The sequence below is a fragment of the Castor canadensis genome, chromosome 16, assembly GCF_047511655.1.
Source record: "Castor canadensis chromosome 16, mCasCan1.hap1v2, whole genome shotgun sequence".
In the NCBI taxonomy this organism is placed as follows: domain Eukaryota; kingdom Metazoa; phylum Chordata; class Mammalia; order Rodentia; family Castoridae; genus Castor; species Castor canadensis.
In genome coordinates, this window is record NC_133401.1 from 56,043,687 (window position 1) to 56,067,431 (window position 23,745).

The window sequence follows — 23,745 nt, forward strand, 5'->3', positions numbered from 1 at the left end:
TTAAGTGGTTCAGTATAAATCTTAATGAGATAATGGTCTTTCAAGCCCATTTTATCTAGGGACTGAAAGTTGGGACTCAAAACAGCTACCAGTGGTTACTTGCATTCTTTAGTGCAGCATGACCCAAAAAATTTTCAATACCATATTAAAAGAACTAACCAGATCTTTTTGGTTAATACTTTTAACATGGTATTAGAAAATCTAAATTAAATTTTATTGGTAAAATCTAGATTAAAGCTAGATGAGATTCCTCACAATCTTTTCTGTAGCTAGTGTGCAGTATGAAACTCAAGGTGAGAACAGGGTACACACCATTTCCTAAGTTTGTTTAACCAAAAATGACATTTTTCTTTTCATTACTTTTTTGAGACAGGTTCTCACTATGTAGCCAAGGCTAGCCTAAAAATCACAATCCTGCTGAGAGCTAGAATTACAGACATGTGCCACCATGCCTACCCAGACTTCTCTTTTTGAACAATCATCTTGTGAAACTAATGTTTCTTGGAACATATCTTGGACACCCCCATATACAAAGGCCATGTAGGGTCATGGAACAGGTGATATGGTAAAGAGAGAAGAGGATCTAAAAGCATTAACCTTTTTATCTTAAAAGAAAAAACATACCTGGTAATATCTAAGTCCCAGAGTTATAATAAGAACTAAACAGCCTAATATGTGCAAAAGTACAGCAAAGCATTCTACAATACTCTTAGTATTGTACTCTTAGTATTGTACTCTTAGTATTGGCCTTTGGATTAGTCCCCTTGCTGGGAAAACTCCATCCTATACCAAACAGTAAAATGAAATTTAGGAACATACTAACCTAGTGTTTGAGCTCATGCCCTTGATTTTATTAGTATTACAGTCTAACCAGCAAAGTAATAGACCACAAACTGGGATTGGCAGCTGCACTTGGATCCTATGAAATGAATCCTGTGGGGATGTTCACATAGCTAAGTTATTACTATGGCTGATACCCTGAGGGGCCAGAAAATCAGCTAGCAGATGTACAAACACAACATGAACATCAACAGAGAAATACACTTTGAGAGTAAGGGATAGGTAGGAAAAAATCAACACTTGTTTACCTAGACATATATCAGCAGTAATAGTTGGCTGAGGTCCTACTTCCTATAGCATGTTTTGATGCTTTGCTTTGAAGTGATGGGCAATGAAATGGAAAAGTCATGATAGAGTCAAAATCTGCCCAACTCAAATTTGTTCTGGATGTACTACATGAATATGTCCATTAACTTTCTTATCCTTGCTCTTTAGCCTTACTATCAAATATCCCTTTCTTACCTTAACAGGGCCATTGTAGAGACAAGGTGAAGTAATGTATGATAATGCTTTATATCCTCCTCCTCTTGGGGGAGGTTGAGTATTGAGGAGTATGGATAGATGGGGAGGGCAAATAAACAGGTAAATATGTTGGTGGGTTGAAAGCATAGGTGGATGGACTGGTTAGTTGGATGGGTATATGGCTAGATAATATATGGTGGGTGGGTGATGGTTGGATGGATTGTCTAGTAGATGGATCTAGTTTTGAGCCAATGACAATTAGTTTGCAACATCTTCTATCCATTAACCCTGCCTTTCTTCTCTTTTAGTCTGTTCCCAGTTCTCCAAAGGAGTCTATGCCATCTTTGGGTTTTATGAACGAAGGACTGTCAACATGCTGACCTCCTTCTGTGGGGCCCTCCACGTGTGCTTCATTACGCCAAGCTTTCCTGTTGATACATCCAATCAGTTTGTCCTTCAACTGCGCCCTGAACTACAGGATGCCCTCATAAGTATCATTGACCATTACAAGTGGCAGAAATTTGTCTACATTTATGATGCTGACAGGGGTAAGTCAAGGACTAGGGAAGGAAGACTGTTGAGGGATGGAAAGAAAATTACCAGCAGGAATAAGAATAATACTTCACTGCTTCCTTGAAAAGCATGGACATGATCAGAAATGTTTTATTTCTGTGGACTTATTTCTTAGTAATGAATCTCAATTTCACAGTGTGTAACCACACCCTTTGAGAGAGAAATCCTCTTAACATATCGTGTCACTCTATAGCTCACCAAGCTCTCCTGAGTCCCAAGTTCAAGGACCTCAGCCAGAGGAGTTTGGATAGACCTGGAACTGAACACTAGGTTCTCTCTTCTCTAGCCATTTGACTTTGGGAAAACTGTCTATTCCTTAGTTTTACTACTTATGTGATGAGGGTAAAATTCTCCATGCCTTCATTTTCTCATTTTTATAGTAAATATAAATACAGTCTCTATTTCATAAAGGTGTCATGAAGATTAAATGAAATAATTAGTAGAAAGTCCTGTTCATATTACTGTGCCTGCAACATAGTAGTAAATGCTCAAAATCCTCAATATATATTAGTTGCTGTTACCATCATCACCAACATCATCACACCACCATCATAACTACCACCATCAGCATCACCCCCATAATAATCATCATCAACATTATCAATCACCACACACCATCAGTATTACACCATCACCACCACATTACCACCATCATCATTACCTTAATCATCGTCACCACCACCGCTACCACCACTATCATCCCTCTCAGGTCTTGGTAATTCTGCTTTCTTTGAACTTTACATCACATTTACCAAATGTTTACCATACGTTTTTCTTCTCTGTATCTTACTCATACTATTCTCATTTTCTGGAATGTATTTCCCTTTTCAAATCTACCTATATAAGCCCTTCTCGTCTTTTTCAGCTTGCTCAAATGCCACTTTCTCTATTCCTTGACCCTCTGAATGAGAACTCTTCTTCTTTCTGACCCCTGAGGTGTTTGCTTGCTCTGGTTTGCCTTCCCCTTATATATTGCCTAGTCCTATAAGAATTTACGATATGGATGTAAGTCAGTAAATGGGACAAGGCCTAGAAGTTGACATGGAGCAGCACTGCCCTGACATGATTGCATCTGGGAAGTTTTAAAAGACCATTGGATAGGAAAGTGGCTTGTAAAAATGTTTTCTCAAGCAGATAGGCAGATGGCAAGGTGTGCAGAGTGAGAGATGGGAAGTACTCTATTTTCTTTCATTTTACATTCCCTCTCCCTGTTTGATCATTTCCCTTCTCAGACAGCAGCCACTGTGGGGGTCACCTGGAGAAGGTCTCTTTCAGGACAGTTTTGTGGCATAAAGTTGAGGCTAGAAGTGGTAAAGCCAGAAAAATATGACTTTGCTTATAGAGGAGCATCTCTGGCATTGACAGAAGAACCTAAATTCTCAAAAGGTCTCCATTTGCCTCAGAACTCAGAGCTCTGAGCTCTGCCATTTGTTAGTTGTGTGACTCTGGACCAATGACTACATTATTCTGTGCCTCAATTTCCACATCTGTAAAATAAGGATAAGAACAATACCTACCTGGGGCTGGAGGCATGGCTCAAGCAGTAGAACACTAGCCTAGCATGAAGTCTTGAGTTCAAAATCCAGTATTGCCAAAAAAGGGGTAGTACCTACCACACAGGGTTTGGCAAATTAAAGAGGAGAAATCCAGAAAAACAATACTGGACACATGGTAAATTTTCAGTAAATGTGAGACTCAAACATACCAACTGACTTGTCCTGAAAATGAAACAAAAACAGGAAAACATAACAGAATCAATCTATATATGATTCTTAGCACCAGGCACTGAATTGGTCACCATAGAAAAGACAAGTAGTGTTACTGGGAGATGGAAATTACACACACACACACACACACACACTAAAGATATAAATTAATATATATACACACAAAAGATTAATAGTACAAGAGCAAATCACCATCTGTGACAGGTCGAACAATGACAGCTCCCAAACATATCCATTACTTAATTCCTGGAATCTGCAGATATGTTTACATTATGTGGCAAAGGGGAATTAAGGTTACAGATAGAATTAAGGTTGCTAATTAACAGACCTTTAAATAGGAAGTTCTCTTGGATCACTCTGTTGGACACAGTATACTTGCAAAGGTCCTTCACTGTGAAAGTAGAAGGTAGAAGAGTCAGTGTCACAGTGAGATAAGGAAGTCTTGGCCACCATAGTTGGCTTTGTCTTTGAGAGAAGGGCCATAAGCCAAAGGGATTCAGAAAGCTTCCAAAAGCTGTAAAGGAAAGAGAATGGATTCTCCTCTAGAACCTCCAGAAAGCAAAACAACCTTACCAACACCTTTATTTTAGCCCAGGAAGACCTATCTCAAATATCTGGCCCCTGAAAAATAAGATAGTAATTTCTCTTTTCACATTCATTTAGCCTGTTAGATATAATATTCACAGGACATAATTTTATTATAGGAATAAAAATGCTGTGGTAAAATATGCAATCAGGTTTAAAATCCTAATTAGTGATTAGAGCTTCACTAAGCACTTCTGAGGGAACTGTCTTAACTGTAAGGTTGGTGCCTCTGACAAATCCAAAGTAAACCCTCCTGTCGTCTGTGCTGACCAGAGAAAAACTACCGAGCTTCAGTTAGATCTTGACTAGTGAATAGCTCTAACATCCAAACAAAGGCCTTTTATGAGGATAAGACAAGGGGCACCAGGATACCAGGAGGTCTAGATGACCTTGCAGAAAATTGCCTGACATCAGGGTGTGGTTCAGCCACAGAAGAGACTAGAGGAGACTATATCACAGAGTCCAGGGTCTCTGGAGGAAGAGTGAAGCAATTTATTTTGGCCTGCTCCAAACTGCAAAATAGATTTAACTTGGAGGGAGTAAGAATTCTTTTAGATAAATGTACCTTTTAAAACTAAAAAAACAGTCATTTCTGTTGTGGTAGGTTTGTGGTATTATTACAACAGCAATAGGAAACTAATACACAGTATATTAGATGAAACAAAGCAGCTTTGAATAATAGCTCCCTCCACTCCTTTGACTACAAATCAGAAGAGAGAAGTGTAACACACACTTATTCAACACCTACTGCGTGACAAAGTACTAACTATTGAGGATGTAGCTAGCATTCACAAATCTTAACTGTGGTTATTAGGTGTCTGTTTAGATGTCAGAGTGACACATTTAGTAAGCAGTTACTGAATGCTCCAAACAATAATTCTCGACGTGTATAAAACACTTGCAGGTATCAGACTCACACGCACCAGACTTTCTCATTTAATATTCACAATGCAGATTGTGGGTGTTATTTACATTGTGGCTTTACCTTTGAAGAAACCAAAGTTTGAAGAGGAGAATGAGCCTGTACACAGCAATTTAGCCAGTATTTTGGAGCTGAGCCTCAGATTATGTTTTTTAATCACTAATTCTTCTGTTTAACAGTGTCCTGGGAACAGAAACACAGAATGTTTCTGTCCTGGAAACAGACTTTCATAGTGAGAGAAAACCAGAGCTGAGCTTAACTGTGGGGAAGCTCAGAGGAGAGGTAGGATTTGGGGGAGCATAGGAGATTGCCTAACAGAAGTGGGGTGGTACCTGCATACGCTGATTGTCCACCATTTTTCTGTCACACTCAACAACCCCCAGGCTTGTCCGTCCTGCAGAAAGTCCTGGACACAGCTGCAGAGAAGAACTGGCAGGTGACTGCGGTAAACATTTTGACGACCACAGAAGAAGGATACCGAATGCTATTTCAAGACCTGGAAAAGAAAAAGGAGAGGCTGGTGGTGGTGGACTGCGAATCAGAACGCCTCAATGCCATCTTGGGTCAGGTAGTGAGGCAGCAAGGGGTCTGGGTGGGGTTGAGGATAATTCAGGAAAATCTGGACACACTTCTGCCATGTGTATTAGGAAGAGGGCTCTAAAGAGGACTGTTGTCAAGATGAGACAGGAGGCCTTCCAGCTCACATTCTGTAATTACGAAAATTTAATTCCTAAATTTCATGAAGCAACAAAAACAATGAGAACCTTGATTTGGGTCTCAAAATGGTTCTCAGACTGCTCAACCAAAAACGTATCTCTAGTGTTTCCCTGTATTGTTAAAAAAGTAAATTACACTCTATCTCCGAGTGCTGTCACATTGAGAACATGGGCTGGAGAGCCAGATTCCAGCATTCAGCCCCAGGCTCTGTTATTCACTGATCGAGCATTTGGCATCTCATCCCTTTGGCCCACTGACCTGCTTTAAAGTCCAAGGAAGCAGCAGCCACTTCCCTTTCTACTGTTTCTTGAACACCCTCTTGCCTCTGAGGAATCCGTTGATCGTATTTTCTATGAACAGATGTTATAACCAACAGTTTTTAGCCAGCAGTCTCGTAAGTATAGTGGCTGTGGTCTCAGAACAAAATTAAGCATGTGGCTGCCATAGACTCAGTAGGCCTCTGTGTAGATCACTTGTCTTTTTAAGTTACATTTGTGTATTCAGATGAACTAGCAAGGAAAGAGATTTGCAATCAAGTTTGAACAGTGCCATATAATAAAAGATGGCAATTTTAGGTACTTGACAACATAATAAGCTTATTAATGGCTCTCAAGACCCTGTGCTCCCCACAGGGAACCTCAGCCATCACTCAGAAGCCTCAGTAACAAAATGGGAAAGGGGTCTGAAAGTCATGGATTATTTAAGGCACTAACTATGTGTGTTCTACTTTATCAAGTGCTGATTTGGTTTTTGCTCTGGAAAAGAGAAATCAGCAAAATTATTTCTATGAAGATAGAAGTCTTGTGGGCTGGAATTAGGGATTTGAACACCATGTTTAAGTGAGGCAGTAGAAGATTACAGTTAAGAGCAGACTCTGGACTCAGGCTGGCTGGGCTCAAATCTCAGCTCTAGTACTTACCAGCCTTATGACTTTGGGCCAGATTAAATCCTTCTACATCTCAAGTTCTGACTCTGTAAAATGGTAATAAGAAGAATAACTACTGTTAGAAGGCTCTTGTAAGGATTAAAAAAATCAGTACATGAGAAGTACTCTGAAGAGAGCCTGCATCATAGTAAGTGAGGTAAACATTTGCCCATTTTTGCTATTCATAATGCCAACTAGTACTGGCTTCTTGAGTCACTTCCCTGTTTGGATATAATGAATTCATCTGCAAAATAAAAATGAAGGCCCCTGCTCTACAAAACTGGCAAAAGTGATGAGATGAGGTAGGAGATGGAGAATGGGATAAGTTACAATGAGGTATTCCTAATAGAGTGATGACCTACCCTATATTGTTTCACTCTTTATTTTTTTTTTTTGAGAACTTACAGCACACCAGACATTATACCAAGCCTTTTTCCATGCATAATCTCATTCATTCCCATATCAACTCTATAAAACAACTCCTTTTGGTTTCTCTGTATTATAGATAAAGAAAAGAGGGAATATATTTGTCCAAGGTCTTACAGCAGGGAAGAAGGGAGTCAAACCAAGCTGAGTTTGACTATTGGATCCAACACAGATTTTCTGCCTCTATGTCTATGGCTACCTACTCTGTCAGAGGGCATTTATATTTTACAAGAAAGTGCCTTGTTTTATGGGTACTTTAGATTTTAGCATATTTACATTATTTTAAAAATTATTTTGCTCTTCCATTCTGAAAAATAAGACTAACAATTTGAGAGGATCTTACAGATCATTTCATTGACTTCTTATGCTGACATTTAAATATAGGACAGCTGGTGGTCAAACAGGTTAAGTAATTTTACCTTGGGCTTAGACAACTAGTTAGTGACAATGACAGGTCTACAATTTGTATTCTGATTTATAGTCTGACACTGTTGGCATCATTCAAGACTATCCAACACTCAGGAACTGATCTTTTCACTAACCAAAAGGAGGAGACAGTGATTCCAAATTCCAAATATGTTTCTGTCTGCAGGCTTTTAAGTAGAATGTAAGCTCTATGAGAAGTGCAATTTTTGTTTTATTTTCTTCCCTGCTGTATCCCCAGGGTCTTGATCAGTGCTTGCCATCTTGCAAGTATTCAATTAATAGTTTTTGAATGAATTGAAATGATAAGGAATCAATGAAGGTTCTAAGAAAAATCTCAAGTATGAGTAGGAGCTAAATTTCTACAGGGAGCCAATGACTGAATAAGAGCCCTTCAGCTTGAAGGAGGGACCCACTGGGGGCTCACAGGGCATGTAAAGACTGAGGCTCACAGTGTAGCTTAGCAGGCTATGGGGAGGATGCTGAGTATCTACTGGAGATGATGGTAGGCAGATTAACACACAATCATGAATATCCTAGGAAACCATTCCAAAAATTTTGGGATTTATTCTGTAAACAGTGAGAAGTCAGTGAAGGTTTATGAGCAAAAAACATGGTTGTTGTAAGATTATACTTTATTCAATATATAAGACACCAAGTTATATAATACAGTCACTAAGTATAGAAAGAATTAGAGGTGAGAGTAGCACAGGACCTCTCAGGAATCATTCATCACATGTCCCTGTTTTATTGTCTTTGTGGTGCTTCTCATCTGCTAAAGTCTTATTCATTTATCTAGTTATACATTTACCATCTGGCTCCCTACTAAGATGGCAACTCAACTCATTGAGGTCTTGGACATCTTGATGCACTGGGTCAGAGCTGCATTCCCAGCACATAGGATAGTGCTTAGCATATAGTCTATGTTCGATAAGTATTTGTTGAACAGATTAACCAAATAAGGCTTTACAAAGAAGGTGGGGTTAGAACTCATCCACAAAGCATATCAGTAACCAGACAGAATAGGCGAGACTGTTCCAACACAAAGACTGAATAAAGGAAATCCAGTGGAAATTAACTTGGTATCAGTGGGGTCAGTGAGGTAATGGACCCCATGTAACGCTGTATATTTCATCTATAACATCTTTCTCAGTTTGCGTCCCCATGTGCACTTATCTGTTTACCTATTTATTATGGATGTCCTCCCATCAATCATGACCTCTAGAGGGCAACCCCTTCCATTCACCTTCCACTGTGTTGCCACCTTCAGACATAGTAAGCACCTAAGAAATATTTGTGAGAAAAGTTAGTAAAGGAGGGAAGGTAGGTCAATGGGTAGGTAAGTGAGTAGATGAAAGTAAAAGTTGCTACTAGGTTAAACTATATGAACTTGCTAATTTCTGTTGGCCAAAAATGATTTCCAACCTGTACTTCTTGCAGAGCTATATTGTTCCATTGCCTAAATGTGGTGGGTTTTGAAAAATCTTTTATCTTTATTTATCTTTTGAAATATCTTTTATTTGCTGTTTTGTGTTTATTAGAAGCTGAATAGGTTTTTGATAAACTTATGTCATTGTTGAAGGGGCAGCAAAACATCTGACAAGAAAATGAAAAAGTAATGAAGAATTATTAATAAAACTATCATCCCAAAAGTATTTGAGCTTTGTGGTCTGGAATATCACAATCTAACACAGATTCAGAGCATTCATTAAATGTGTTTGCAGTTAATTATTTCCCACATAAAAAATGTGAGTTATTATACACATACATCCAATTAAGTAGATGTCTGAATGTGGATTTTAATAACCTTGAAAATTTACTCAGTTAGAGAAGAAGCCTGACTGCTTCTCATATGTTTTATGTCTCCTTTCCACAGTGCTGGGGTATACTAACCCCAATTTGATGATGAAGGAAGGAAGGAAGGGAGGGAGAGAGGGAGGGAAGGACAGAGGGAGGAAAGAAGGAAGGAAGGAAGGAAGGAAGGAAGGAAGGAAGGAAGGAAGGAAGGAAGAGATCAAGTTAATTTCTAAACTAGCTAGGGCTAGAACCAAGGCAGTCTTAACTGTCCCTTGTTAGTGGTACATCTGACTGCCCTAGCAAACTTTTGAGTAGTCCTTTCCACAAATATTTGTCTTGCTGTTGTGATTAGGGACAGTCTATATTCATGATGGAAGGGTGTTTGAGGATCCTGGCTCTTAATGACTGAGAGCATCAGGCACCTTATAGAAAGATTCAAAAGTCAGGTCAGTGTTCTGAAATTACTACCAGCCTTGTATATAGGATTTGGGCAAATCAATTCCTCGCCTTGGGCCTCCACTTCCCATCTGTCCCATAAGAGTTGGAACTAGATGATCCCAACATTCTCTCAAACCTCCAAGTTGAGTGATCTATTAATGTCTGAGTACCCAATTGGCTTAGGAGGGAAAGCACAAAATTCAGGGGAAGAAAGAATAGCATCTGGATATGGTTCATGCAAGATGCTGAAAGTTAAGAACACAAATAGAACCATCCACCCACACATGTGACCATCCAAGCAGCAACTATTATCATGACCATGACAGGAGATCATGCATGACCATGCAACATAAGATTCCAACCCAGGGAAGACTCTCCACATACATGGAAGGCTTTACAGAAGGAATGCAGCAAGCATTTCAGCTGATCTTTAGTTTATAATAATAACTGTCTACCCCTGGAATCAAACAAGACTGAGTTCAAATCCTGCATTTGCTACTTAATAGCTGGGCAATTTAAGTAGCTTAATTAACCTCTCCATGGCTATTTCTTTTCTCTAAAGTGAGGATACTAACAATGCCATCACCATTAGATGGTTGGGATATTATAGTTTATGCACTTAGCTGTTGTTGGAGCTGTTATTGTTAGCAAGACTGGTAAGCCCCTCCCATTGTGTTTTGTAGATTATAAAGCTGGAGAAGAACGGCATTGGCTATCACTACATCCTCGCAAATCTGGTGAGTAGAGCACTGCAAACCATTAACTCAGGCCTTTGCCTTGTCTGGGGTCCTTGCTTGCTTCCATGGTGCCTGCCTGGTGTGAATTGTTTAGGTGAAAGACAAAATTAACAGCTGTAATACCAAGTCTTGGAAATACTTAATTTACCTTTCTCCCTCCATATCTAACTCAAACCACAGCACACTGTCTATGAATTTCTAACCATCCTTGGGAGAGAGTAAGCAGGAGAGCATCCTTACCCTCCCTTTAATCAACTCTACCCCTTGGAAAAAAGGACAAAATCACATCTTTGAATGGATACAAGATGTATTGATCCCACTGTTGTTGGTCCTCTATTTTGAACTCAATAGGTTTACTGTTCATAAATACAAACATTTAAATCACAATTGTACTAATATTGACAGATCCTTAAGCAGAAATCATCTTCTAATATGAACAATATAATGATGGTTTAGATTTTATCATTTTCTGTATAGCATACATAAGCCTGTCTTTTTAAAAACTGTTTTCATAACATTTTTTAAAAATAACTGCAGCTATTTTTACTGAGTGTGATTATTTTCTATGTCACCAAGAAGACTTGATTCATCAGATCTTTCTTTTTTTTTTTTGCATATCATTTTGCTTAGCAGTTACAATGTGTCATTATGAGTTTTTTTTTTTTTTCTGTGATCGTTATTTTGGTCAAGTCAGTTTTTCCTGTGCTGTGGTATGAACATTTACCTTTTATATCATGAAGTTTGATTCTCCCAGCTCTTTTTTCCAAAGTCAAATGTAATTTTATTTTGTATTTTGTCCCATTTTTAAATGCTTTATTAAGATGTAATTCACATTTCATGCCATATCATTTACCAATTTATAGCATACAATTTAGTGATTCTGGATATTCACACAGCTATGAAACCATTGCCACATCTTATTGAAATTTTTCACCACTCCCAAAACCCATACCCATTAGCAGTCACTGCCTATCACCCTTAAGGCTCCCCCAGGCCTAGGCAACCACTTATCTATGTTCTATCACTCTGTATTTACTACCTATTTTATTGCCCAATAACATTCCATTATATAGAGAAGCCTATAGATATGCCATAGTTTGTTTATCTGCTAAACAGTGATGGACATTTGGGTTGTTATCACTGGTTATAAGAAATAATGCTGCTGTGAACGTGAGTGTGCAAGCTTTTCTCCTGAGAATATACCTAGAAGCTGAATCTCTGGGTTGTATGTTAAACTCTTTTTAACACTTTGAGGAACTCCAAAATTATTTTCCAAAGTGGCTGCAGCTCCTATCAAATTTTAACTGACAACAAATTTTGTCATGTATCAGTTTCTCTTAATGCTGGCTTTTCCTACAAAATATTTTACTGTGTCTTTTTTATTTTTCCTTTTTTCATTAAGATGTGATTTTTAGCTTCTTATCTACAAAACATTTTCAGGAAATTAAGTTTGCTTAACTGAATATAGAGTCATGCTCAGTTTTAACCATGTTATTTTGTTTTGATTATTTCTATAGATGATGTTAATTATTAATTAAACAAAAGAGTGGTATTTTGTACTTACTTTTAGAGCAAATGTCATTAATTGAATTGAGGCACAAGATCTAGCACCTGGGTCCGAAAACAGGACACAAACATTCTGCCTAATCCTTAAATTCTGCCCTCCTTTCTGACTGGTCACCAGCATAGATTGGTCCTGGCCTTGCTCTCCTTTTTCCTCCAAAATTTGTTTGTTTTGCCTGTTTTAATTTTTCTGGGTCAAAACTATAAATAAGAGAGGCTGTTTGAGAGAGGTCAGTTTACACCAACTGTCAAAGGCTAAATCTGTTACCTTTTTCAGAGACATTTGCATTTTAAATGAGTAGTGGCTGCTTAGAGCCTTTTGAGAAAACAAAGGCTTAGCCTCCAAAAGATCATTTGCAAAAATGGTCAAGGAAAGCCCTTGGCATCCTCAAATCTCAGATCTTTAGTGCTAGAAGGGACTTTGGAAGTCAAATCCACCTAAGTCTCATTTACTTGTGGGAAACACAACCAGCAAAGGAGTGTGACTTAGCCAGTGCCACACAGCCAGTTGGCAATGCTTTGAGCCAAGCATCAAGGTTAGCATCCATTGCCTTTTTCACACTCCGGGACACTCAGTGAGGTCTGTCGGCACCCTTCTGCTTGGGAATGCACAGAACAATGATAGGAGCATGCATAATTACCTCTTTTGGGGGAGATAGAAATTATGCATCAATGGCCTCATGGCCACTGAAAGACCCAAGTAATTACATCACCAGCCTCCATCTGTTGCCCAGTGATGCCTTCAGTCACAGTATTCCCAAGTCAGCCCCTTGGGTTGCTACATCCTTCTGATCTGCATTTTTCTTCTTCTGACCTAATGAGTTCTCAAATCCTTACAACTGCCAGCTAATAGGATGCAAATTTCATATACCATCCAAATACAAAAGACTTGCATGTTCCAATAGATTAGTTGATAATTAGGCTTCAAATTACTAATTAATTCAGTTTGAAACACAGTTGAGTATGTGGTATGTTTTCTTCCCTTCAGAGGAATAATGCAATTTATAAGATCATAATTTTTAGAAATTCAGCCACATAATTAGCTTACTGCTGCATGGAACCGACCCTGGCCTTCAGTATTTGTGATTAGGGTGTAATTACAGAGTTCGGAATCAAGGAAGCCTTGGGAAGGGAAGAAACTGCAGTTCTATTTCTCAGTCCTTTCTGTCCTGTCAGAGCCTGTGAGCGTCAAAGCTGTAGTCTTCTAACAGATCACTTTGGAGGGTGCCATTGGGTTCAACTAGCCATCCCTGGAGGAATGCTGGAGAAGAAGGAAGGAGACTGACAGAGGAGATGTTTTATGGATCTGGAGTCAAAGACATCTTGTTTATGTCTCTCTCAGGCAGCTCTCTAGCCCTCAGTTTCCTCACCTGTCAAGTGGGAGCAATAGTTCCTACTCTCCCCAGTAATAGTGTCATCAGGGAAGGACCTTGGTCCCAACTATGCTGTCAAATGCCTCCATGCTTTGGAAAGTTAAAAGTACTCTGAACAGGTTGAGAATTCTTACTTTGTAGACTAAATCCACTAATCTATAGATTCACATAGTGTTTGCGTATGTGTAGGCGCCAAAGTGACCACACGGAGAGGAGTGATCTGGCCAAGAGAGTCTTTATTGCTGGGTGGGAGAGGGAGAGAGCCAAGGTGGGGAGCAGGGGCTTAAATACCCCTCAGTGAGACTGGGCATGATCTGATTGGGTAGGATCTTATGGTTCATGCTGATTGGAGGTTGAGGCAGAAGGAGAATTCAAACTAGACTTGAGGCAGGACTGTGACCCTGGGAAACAGAAACTTAAGGGTGCAGTAAGAACCGAAACCTATCGGCGCCATTATTGCCAACATTCCTCCCATTTTTGTTTGTTAAGGAAGGGAGGCATTGTGTTCACTCTGGCTTCTTTGGCTGGCAAGGGGCGGCGTAGGGGAAGACAGGGTTAGTTGGCAAACAATGTTGGGGTGGTGAGCCTCATGATGGTGTACACCCAGGCTCCGAAAATGAAAATTTCTTCTTTCCTGAAGTTGATGAAGGTCTCTTGCAACCATAGGTCATAAAGAGTCTCGAGACAATCCTCCGACCTCTGCATGGTGGGTATCAGCCAACTATCCTCGTGAAGGGAGTCAAGGAATTGTAGCAGGAGTCCTGTAAGGGGGTCTTGATGTTTAAAACCCAGTGCCCCAGTAGGATTCATTATAGGTGTCCTCTGGTTGTGCTGTTGTTAGGACCTGGAATCCTATTCCCCCGAGAGACAGAGAGCCAGGCGTGAATGCAATCTACAAAGCAGAGTTTATTGGGCTGGCTAGCCAGGGTCGAACTCCCACACGGACACGCAGGACCGGTTAGGAAAAACACAACCCTGAGCCTCTTTAGGGGAAATCTTATATAGACCGCGGTGGCGTGCATATTTTTGTTATCAACATTGGGCAAGCAGGCAGAGCACATCTTGCGTGTACCTCACATCTTGCATGTACCTCCCGCTCACATTCCCCACATTCTATATGCCCTAACCAAGCCCTGCCACATTGCTTATCTTATCTACACGGGGTGTTTGGTACTGGTTTCTCCAACAAGGGGGTTGGGGCCCGCTGAGACCTCCTATTCCTTTCATTCCCCCCTTTTCTTATGGCCTAAATTGAGGAATCATTCTCAAGGGGATGAAGAGCCTGATATTGTTGGCGGAGGACCAGAAGTTGGATAGTATTAATTCGACTTTTGACAAAAGTCATAAGTCGGTTTAGAATCCAGGGTCCTATGGTAACAAGTAATAGGATGATTATTATTGGCCCTGACAGTGCAGATAAAAGGGTAGCCAACCATGGGGACTGGTTAAACCAAGACTCGAACCAGCTTTCCCCGGCCTCTTTTTCTCGTTTTCTTTGTTCCAGGCTCTTTCGAAGTTTAGACATGGAGTCACGAACAACTCCGGTATGGTCAGCGTAAAAACAACATTCTTCCCCTAGAGCAACACATAGTCCCCCCTTTTGGAGGAACAACAAGTCCAGACCTCGTCGGTTTTGAAGTACTACCTCAGACAGAGAAGTGAGGGATTTTTCTAGGTGGCTAATGGAGGTTTCTATTCTCTCTATATCTTCGTCTATGGCTGCACGCAGCGAAGACATCCCTTTCTGCTGGGTGGCCAAAGAAGCTATGCCGGTTCCTGCTCCCGCTAACCCTACGCTGAGTAGGGTAGCAATAATTACTGCGGATATAGGTTCTCTCTTTTTCCTTTTCTCAACCATTTTTGTATTCCAGTATGAATATAGACTCTCTTCCGAATGATAGAGGATGCGGGGCAGCACAGCCACTATAACACAGAATTCTTTAGAGCTGTTAAACACCTTAGTTGATAGGCACGGGGTGAGTCCGGACCACGAGCATAGCCACCACCCATTGTCCTTTGGAATTACCCATTTAATAGCATTTTCCCAGGTAGAACTGGCGTTAATAACAGTACATAAGTCCCGTCTGTTCTTTGGCACTTTTCCTAAGCAGGTTCCTTGGCCGCTTACCTGCTGTATGGTCAGACCCTCTTACGGTCTCCCCAGGAGCATTGAGTAGGGTTTTCCTCAGATGAGGTATCGTGAGTGGTGTTTAGCCCTATTGCCTCATAGAATGGGGGCCTCACATCATAACATAACCAACAGGAGTTAGTCATATTAGGGTTGGTGTGGTTTAACGTCAGGAAGGCAGCACCCACTAGCTCCCAGAGGGGGTCTTTAGATCCGGTCATGAGACTGGGCCTCACCAGGGGAGGGCTGGTTTCTGATGGTCTTGGAGTTGTAACATTAGCCCGGGCTATGGTTGAGGGAAGGTGATGAGCTGTGGAAGGTCGGGGAGGTGGCTTTACATAGGGTGGCCTAAGTACCTTATTAGGGCCTATTGTTAGAGTAGAGACTGGTTGTCGCACATGCCGCAAGGTAAAAAGGGCTCCTGGATGATTTGTTTTGTAGAGTCTGACTCCCCAGGATTTACCCAATTCCCAGTTCGTTGCCTTTTTTCCTAAATCAGTGAAATTTATCATAATGGGATTACAATTGGGGGGAGTTGGGCATCCCTTATTTATAGGTCTAGGTTGGTGGTATGTAATGCCAGATTGAGAGACTCTACTTAATTGAATAAGGTCCCCCTGTTTGGGGGGTGTCCACCATATATCCCCTGAGCTCTCACAATCCCATGACTTACAATAATAGTCTGCGATTCCTCCACATTTTTTTCTGTGGTTGGGTTGGGGAGCGGGACAGACATAGAAGCAACTTTGGCGCAAATCCCATTGTCCCCTGCCAGTGAATAAGGCCCTTAAGTCAAAGTATAATTCTGGGAACCAGGTGCTGGGAGGGGTCACCTTGGAGGTCTGGTTAAGAATGTCTCCTGTGGATACATCTACAATCATCCAGGTCAGGTTAAAAGGTTGATGTGGATTTGTATGCCCCCAGCAAGTGGTGGACAGGGTTAGAAAAAGGAATAAAGTTACCGAGGTCCAGTATGAAGTTTGAGTTTGAAAAAATTTTCCTTGTGGTGGGACACCCTTCTTGTAGGCAGGAGGCCTTTCTTCATAGCTACCGGATCTGCCGGTCTGATGTGGGTGTAGTGGACCCAGGTGATAATCCCATTCTAGGAGGGCTGCGGAGCATCTGGAGTGTTCTCGTTTTTCGGAGCATCCCGTATCAGCCGGAGCTTGAGTGGGTTTGTTGGATGCTTCCGTGCAGACCAATTTTCCTGTTTTTTCTCCGGAGGGTGAGCCCGTCTTACATGGGAATGGTGTACCCATGCTGCAATCCCGTCGACCTTGAGGGCGGTAGGGGTAGTAAACAGTACAACATAAGGTCCTTTCCATCTAGGCTCTAGGGTTTTGGACTGATGTCTTTTAACCCATACCATATCCCCCGGGACTATGCCATGCTCCGTGTTCGGGGTCCTCTCTGCAGTATGGTACGCTTTAATTAGGGGCCATATTTGTTGTTGTACTTTAGCTAAAGCCTGTAGAGTAACACGATAATTTGGGGCCAGATCACCTAGTCTCGGGCTTAAGGTCCTCTGAATGATGGGGGGTGGAGCCCCATACAGAATCTCAAAGGAAGTTAGCCCGTGGACATATGGAGAGTTCCGGACCCGGAAGATGGCCAAGGGAAGGAGCGTCACCCAATCACCACCAGTCTCCAGGGCCAATTTGGCTAAGGTCTCCTTTAGTGTCCTATTCATCCTTTCTACTTGCCCTGAGCTCTGGGGGTTATATTCACAATGTAGCTTCCAATTGGCCCCCATAGTCTGGGCTAGTCCCTGCAGGACTTTACTAACAAAAGCCGGACCATTATCTGACCCAATTGCCTCGGGCACCCCATATCTGGGTATGATTTCCTCTAGCAAAGCCTTTGCCACTACCTGACTCGTCTCCTTCTTTGTAGGAAAAGCCTCCACCCAGCCTGAAAAGGTATCTATGAATACCAGCAAATATTTGTACCCAAACTTTCCCGGTTTTACCTCAGTAAAATCCACTTCCCAACTTCTTCCCGGAGCCCTCCCCCCGTTCCCGAGTACCTGTATGGTGCCCCTCCCTTCGTCCTGGTTTCATGACTGTGCAGCTGGCACAATCTTCCACAATTTGGCGGACTGCTATGGTCTGGTTCGGAAATCGGAGCTGCGCAGATGTCAACAAGTCTAGTAATTTTCTCCACCCCAAATGGGTGGACTTATGTAAGTTAGCCAACAGGAATCGTCCGAGTTTTTCAGGCAGAATTAACTTGCCTTCCAAGTCGCTTTTCCATCCGTCTTCCCCTTCTCTAAAGGGGGAGTGGGCTCTCATCCAAGTGAAATCCTCTGTGGAGTATTCTGGTTGGGGGGGTAGCGGAGGGAGCTCTGGGACCGGCACGTCTATCGCCGCAACCGTGGAAGGTTGCCCTGTCTCCATGGGAGGACTCACCATTGCTACTCTCTTTGCTTCTTGATCTGCTCTGTTGTTACCGACAGCTTCCGGCGTCTTGGCAGACTGGTGGCCTGGGACATACATCACTGCCACTGCCTTCGGTTTTTCCACTGCCATTAATAGACGCTGGACTTCGGCTAGGTTCTTTAGATGTTTTCCTTCTGCTGTGCGGAATCCTCTTTCGCGATAGATGGCCCCGTGGACATGGATGGTACCGAAAGCATAGCGGCTATTGGTGTAGATATTGACTCGCTTTCCTTTTGCCCTCTCCAGGGCCTCTGCCAAGGCAATTAATTCCGCTTTTTGGGCTGATGTTCCGGGTGGGAGGGCGCTGCTCCATACCGTATTTCCTTCTTGGTCGACTACAGCTGCCCCTGCCCTTCGGGCTCCATCTTGGAAAAAACTGCTTCCATCCGTGTACCAGTTTAATTTGCAGCCGGACAGGGGGGTATCCTTTAGGTCAGCCCGTACCTGTGTAACTTCGGAGAGGAATTCTTTGCAGTTATGGACAGGTGTCTGCAGTTCCGGGTTAGGCAACAAGGTGGCAGGGTTCAGGATTACGGGGTCTGTGAATGTGATCCGAGGGGAATCCAACAAGAGCCCCTGGTAGTGGGTGAGCCTGGCATTCGTCATCCATTTCCCAGGGGGTTGTTTAAGGATTCCCTCCACCGGGTGAGGGGCCATTACCCAGAGGGCCTGTCCAAAATTTAGTTTATTGGCTTCTCTCACCAGCACGGCAATGGCCGCTATGATGCAGAGGCAGGGGGGCCATCCTGCCGCTACTGTGTCTAATTTCTTGGAAAAGTATGCCACTGGTCTCTTCCAGGGACCTAGCTGTTGGGTCAAGACTCCTTTGGCTACCCCCTTTTTCTCGTCTACAAACAGAGTGAATGGTCTTGTAGGATCTGGCAAGGCTAAGGCAGGGGCCTGCAAAAGAGCGTCTTTTAGCTGATCAAAGGCCTGTTCTTCTCTCCCCAACTCCAATCTGGAGCTTCTTTGGTGGCCTCATATAGGGGTCTGGCTATTTCCGCAAATCCTGGAATCCAGAGTCTACAGAACCCCGCGGAGCCCAGGAATTCTCTCACCCCCCTAGGGGATGTCGGGGATGGGATAGCCAGAATAGTCTGTTTCATGGCATCAGTCAGCCATCTTGCCCCATCTGCAATCCGATAACCCAAATATGTCACTGACCTTTTACAGATGTGAGTTTTCTTGGCACTTGCCCGATACCCCAGCTCACCTAATTCCGTTAGCAGGTGTTCAGTAGCCTTGATGCACTCCTCTCGGGTTTCTGCCGCTAACAGTAAGTCATCAACATACTGTAATAGAGTGACTCGTGGGTGGCTCCGGCGAAAAGGTTCCAGGTCCTGGCTCAGGGCCTCATTAAACAGGGTGGGAGAGTTTTTAAATCCTTGCAGCAGTCTGGTCCAAGTGAGCTGTCCGGATTGGCCCCCATCTTCTTGCCATTCGAAAGCAAATAGCGGCTGACTAATTTCTGGCAATTGAATGCTGAAGAAAGCATCTTTCAAATCAAGGGTCGTATACCATACTTGCGAGGGGGGTAGGTGGCTGAGCAAGGTATAGGGATTCAGAACGGTGGGATGAATGTCCTCCGTCCGCTCATTTACCTTTCGTAGGTCTTGCACAGGCCTATAGTCCCCGCTTCCCGGCTTTCGGACGGGGAGCAGAGGAGTATTCCAGGCAGACTGACAAGGCCGCAGTACTCCTTCCTTTATTAGCCTGTGGATATGAGGGGCTATGCCTCTTCGGGCCTCCTCAGGCATAGGATACTGTTTCACCCGAATGGGGAGAGCAGAAGCCTTCAATTGTATAACTACGGGCGGGAGGTGTTTGGCGAGGCCGGTTCCCGCAGTCTCTGCCCAGGCCGTGGGAAATCTTTTTACCCAATGAGTCATGTCCCCTCCTGGTTCCTGTTGACTCTCAAACAGACGATGCTCGTCAGCCAATGATAGGGACAAGACATGAATCGGGCTCCCTTCTCGATCAGTCACAATTATTCCATCTGGTTCAAAATGGATATGGGCCCCTATTTTGGTGAGTAGGTCCCATCCGAGCAGGGGCGGCGGGGCTCTCAGGGACAAGCAGGAAGGAGTGTGTGACCTGGTGTTTTCCTAAGTTCACCTTTCTTCTGGTAGTCCATGTACATAACTGCGTACCGGTGGCCCCCTGAACAACACTTGTTCGTGCCTTGTTCAAAGGTCCATGTGCCTTGTTTAAAACTGAATACTGGGCACCGGTATCCACCATGAACCCCATCGGCTTCCCCTCCACATGTATTGTTACCCAGGACTCGGGGAGGGGGTCCGAGCCCCTTCTCCTTCAGTCCTCTTCTCCGGCTAGGAGGACTCTGGCCTGCTCTACGGCTCGTTCCCTTTCCTTGTTTTCCCCCAGTCTCCTTCCAAACCCTCTTCTTCCCTTTAACTTAGGACATTCTCTCTTCCAATGCCCAGTTTCCTTACAGTAAAAACAGTGTTCCTTATCCGGGGTCCTGGCGTGGCCCCCTCCCCTGGGTTGGTCCCGGACACCCGCTAGGAAAATACGGGCCATTTCTCTCTGTTGCTTTCGGTTTTCCTTAGCCTGGAACTCCCGGTCCTCCTTTCTCAATTTCTCCTGGGCCTCCCTGTCTTCCTTTCTCCGTCTTTCCTCCCTTTCTTCTGGAGTTTCCCTAGCGGTAAAGACCTTTTCCGCTACCTGTAACATTTCCCTTATAGTCATCTCCCCTAAGTTTTCCTGTTTATTGAGTTTTCTCCTAATATCTGGAGCTGCCTGATTAATGAATGAAAGTACCACAGCAGACCGGTGGAGGTCCGCCTCAGGGTCAATAGGGGTGTACTGACGGTATGCCTCATAGAGGCGCTCTAAGAAACCGGCCGGGCTTTTGTTTTCCCTTTGAACAACTGCTTTCACTTTTGCAAAATTGGTGGGCCTTCTAGCGGCTGCTCGGAGACCGGCCATAAGAGTCTGGCGGTAGATCCGAAGATGCTCCCTACCTTCTGTGGTCCCGAAATCCCAATCAGGGCGGCATAGGGGAGAAGCCTCGTCTATGGCCGGTTGGAGAGTTGTGGGTCTCCCATTATCCCCCAAGACATTCTTCCTCACTTCGTTGAGGATGCGCTCTCGTTCCTCCGTCGTAAAAAGAGTATTGAGCAGCTGATGACAGTCATCCCAAGTGGGACAGTGTGTATGCATGATGGACTCCAAGAAATCTATGAGACACTTGGGGTCTTCAGAAAAGGGCGGGTTCTGCGTCCTCCAGTTATATAGATCACTGGAGGAAAAGGGCCAGTACTGAAACTGTTGCCCTCCTCCCGGTCCCCCTTGGCCCACCATCCGGACTGGAAGTGTAGGGACAGTTTCCTCCCCGTGTGTTGATGAGGAGGGCCCGTCTTCCCCTTCCCTTTCCCGGATCCCTCGGGGGCGAAGTCTTCGACCCATTCCTCCTCCAGCTGCCAGTCCTATTGAGGTGGATGAGGAAATTTCCTCCTCCGGGGCACTGGCTTGGCTAGGGGGAGTCATATATGGAGGCAGCCGATCTTCCTCTGCCCCTGCAAGGGATGGGTAAAGGGGGGAACTCTCTGGTAAGACCGGAGATGGTGAAGGGGATGCCCTAATTTGAGGACCGGTCAAGGTGGGAAGAGGAAGTTTTTCCTCCTCCTTTATGACCAAGGCGGGCGTGACTGGGGTTTTAGCCCCGGGGGCCGAACTGGAGGGGTGGGTCAGAAAAACTGTTAACCAAGGGGGAGGGTTCCTCACCAGATCCTCCCAAACCAAAATGTAAGGAACTTGGTCTGGATGGCCTCGATTGTCTGGCTGAAAAATGACTGCTTTAACCTTAGTGATCATGTCTAGGGAGAGGGAACCTTGAATGGGCCACCCGACTCCAAAGGTGGGCCACTCTGTAGAACAAAAGGTGTCAAACTTACCTTTCTTGATGACCAGACCCGCATTTAAGGCCCTTTCTTTAACTTCTGAAAAGTGAGAAAGGATCAAAGACTTTGGGGTTGTCTGCCCCTGTCCCATTGTGGAAGGAGAATCAAACACCCGGAGAGAGAGAACAAAAAGGGTGAAGACAACAATAATTCCACACACACAAAACACTCTCCAGCACTCGCTCGGACCAGTCCTTCTCTCACACTGGTGCGCACCCCATTCAACCTCCTCACCGTCCAACTGGGATATCAGGCCGAAAGGCGTCCACTTGACGGGTGGTCGGTCGACTAGTTCAATTAGTTCTTCACCTGGTGCCAGGGTTCCTAAAATGCTCAAGCCCAAATGAGAGGAAAGCCTCTCCCAATAGGACCCTGTGGTCCTCTTTGCGAGATTCCCAGAATGAATCTCCCTGGGGATTGGCCGAATCCCCGCCGCGGCCCAAATGGAACACTCAAGTTCCTCCAAATGAATGTCTGGGATCCCCTCCCAACGCCTAGGACTTGTGATCGCCCCTGCTTTCTCGCAGGCAGGTTCTGTCTCTCGAGAAAATGAAATCTCGGTGGAACCTCCAAATGTTAGGACCTGGAATCCTATTCCCCCGAGAGAAAGAGAGCCAGGCGTGAATGCAATCTACAAAGCAGAGTTTATTAGGCTGGCTAGCCAGGGTCGAGCTCCCACACGGACACGCAGGACCGGTTAGGAAAAACACGACCCTGAGCCTCTTTAGGGGAAATCTTATATAGACCGCGGTGGCGTGCATATTTTCGTTATCAACATTGGGCAAGCAGGCAGAGCACATCTTGCCCATACCTCACATCTTGCATGTACCTCACATCTTGCATGTACCTCCCGCTCACATTCCCCACATTCTATATGCCCTAACCGAGCCCTGCCGCATTGCTTATCTTATCTACACGGGGTGTTTGGTACTGGTTTCTCCAACAAGGGGGTTGGGGCACGCTGAGACCTCCTATTCCTTTCACTGTCAGGGGTTGGTATCCTTGGAGGAAAAGCTGGTTAAATTTTTGATTAGCAATAGCAGACATGTAGTATGATGCAAAGGAGGAAACTTAAGAATAGGAGAGCAAGAAACATAGGCATTAGGATGGGCATTGGCCAGGAGAACCACTGTGAAATGTTGTTCCCTAGACAATTTCAAGAGTCCTCAAATTCCCTTCTCCATTTTTCTAATTGTTTCTTGAGAGGAGCCACCATTAGGGGAACCCATTGAGCTTGACAGCAGTGGGTGTCATGAGAATGACCAGATGAGGGCTTGTCCATCGAAGTCCCAGTGGAGAGGGTAGGAGATCCTTTTTGGAGAACAAGATGCCCTGGTTTAACAGAAATTGTTATAGGGTGGGGCAGGATCTGGTTTGCATGCTCTCTGAGAAGTTCCCTGACAAGGCAGGTAGTCAGCCAAAGGAGCAGAGTCTGTTGGAGGCAAGTTTTTCTAAGAGAAATGGGTGGCCATACATTATCTAAGACCCAAATAGGAATATTACGAGGAGCATAAAAAGGTGTCTGCTCAGGGACTGCATACCTAGGGATCTAAATTCTGCAAAATCCTATAACTTCCAGGAAAGCTGTAAGCTGTCTTATGGTATGGGGGTTGGGAAACGGAAGATTGGGTTTATTCATTTATGACTCAGGGAGTGAGTCTGTCCCTTTAAAACCACACCTAGGTAGGTGACCTGTGGGAGGCAGGGGCTGTCAGGATTTAAATGTAATACTCTTGAATAAAAGAGAG

The 23,745-nt window shown here is 43.7% G+C and overlaps 1 protein-coding gene across 8 annotated transcripts in view; it reads left to right on the forward strand.

Moving 5' to 3' along the window:
• The window catches only part of Gria1 (glutamate ionotropic receptor AMPA type subunit 1), a 348,064-nt gene that overhangs the window by 178,552 nt on the left and 145,767 nt on the right, over positions 1-23,745 (forward strand). For all 8 annotated transcript variants that reach the window (XR_012442449.1, XM_074057054.1, XM_074057051.1 and 5 more), the window contains 3 exons: positions 1,611-1,850; positions 5,493-5,677; positions 10,519-10,572. Coding sequence is in view for 7 of the 8 variants with exons in the window: in XM_074057054.1 (XP_073913155.1) it covers positions 1,611-1,850; positions 5,493-5,677; positions 10,519-10,572 (479 nt within the window). In the remaining variant the exon portion in view is untranslated. The remainder of the gene's footprint in view (positions 1-1,610; positions 1,851-5,492; positions 5,678-10,518; positions 10,573-23,745) is intronic.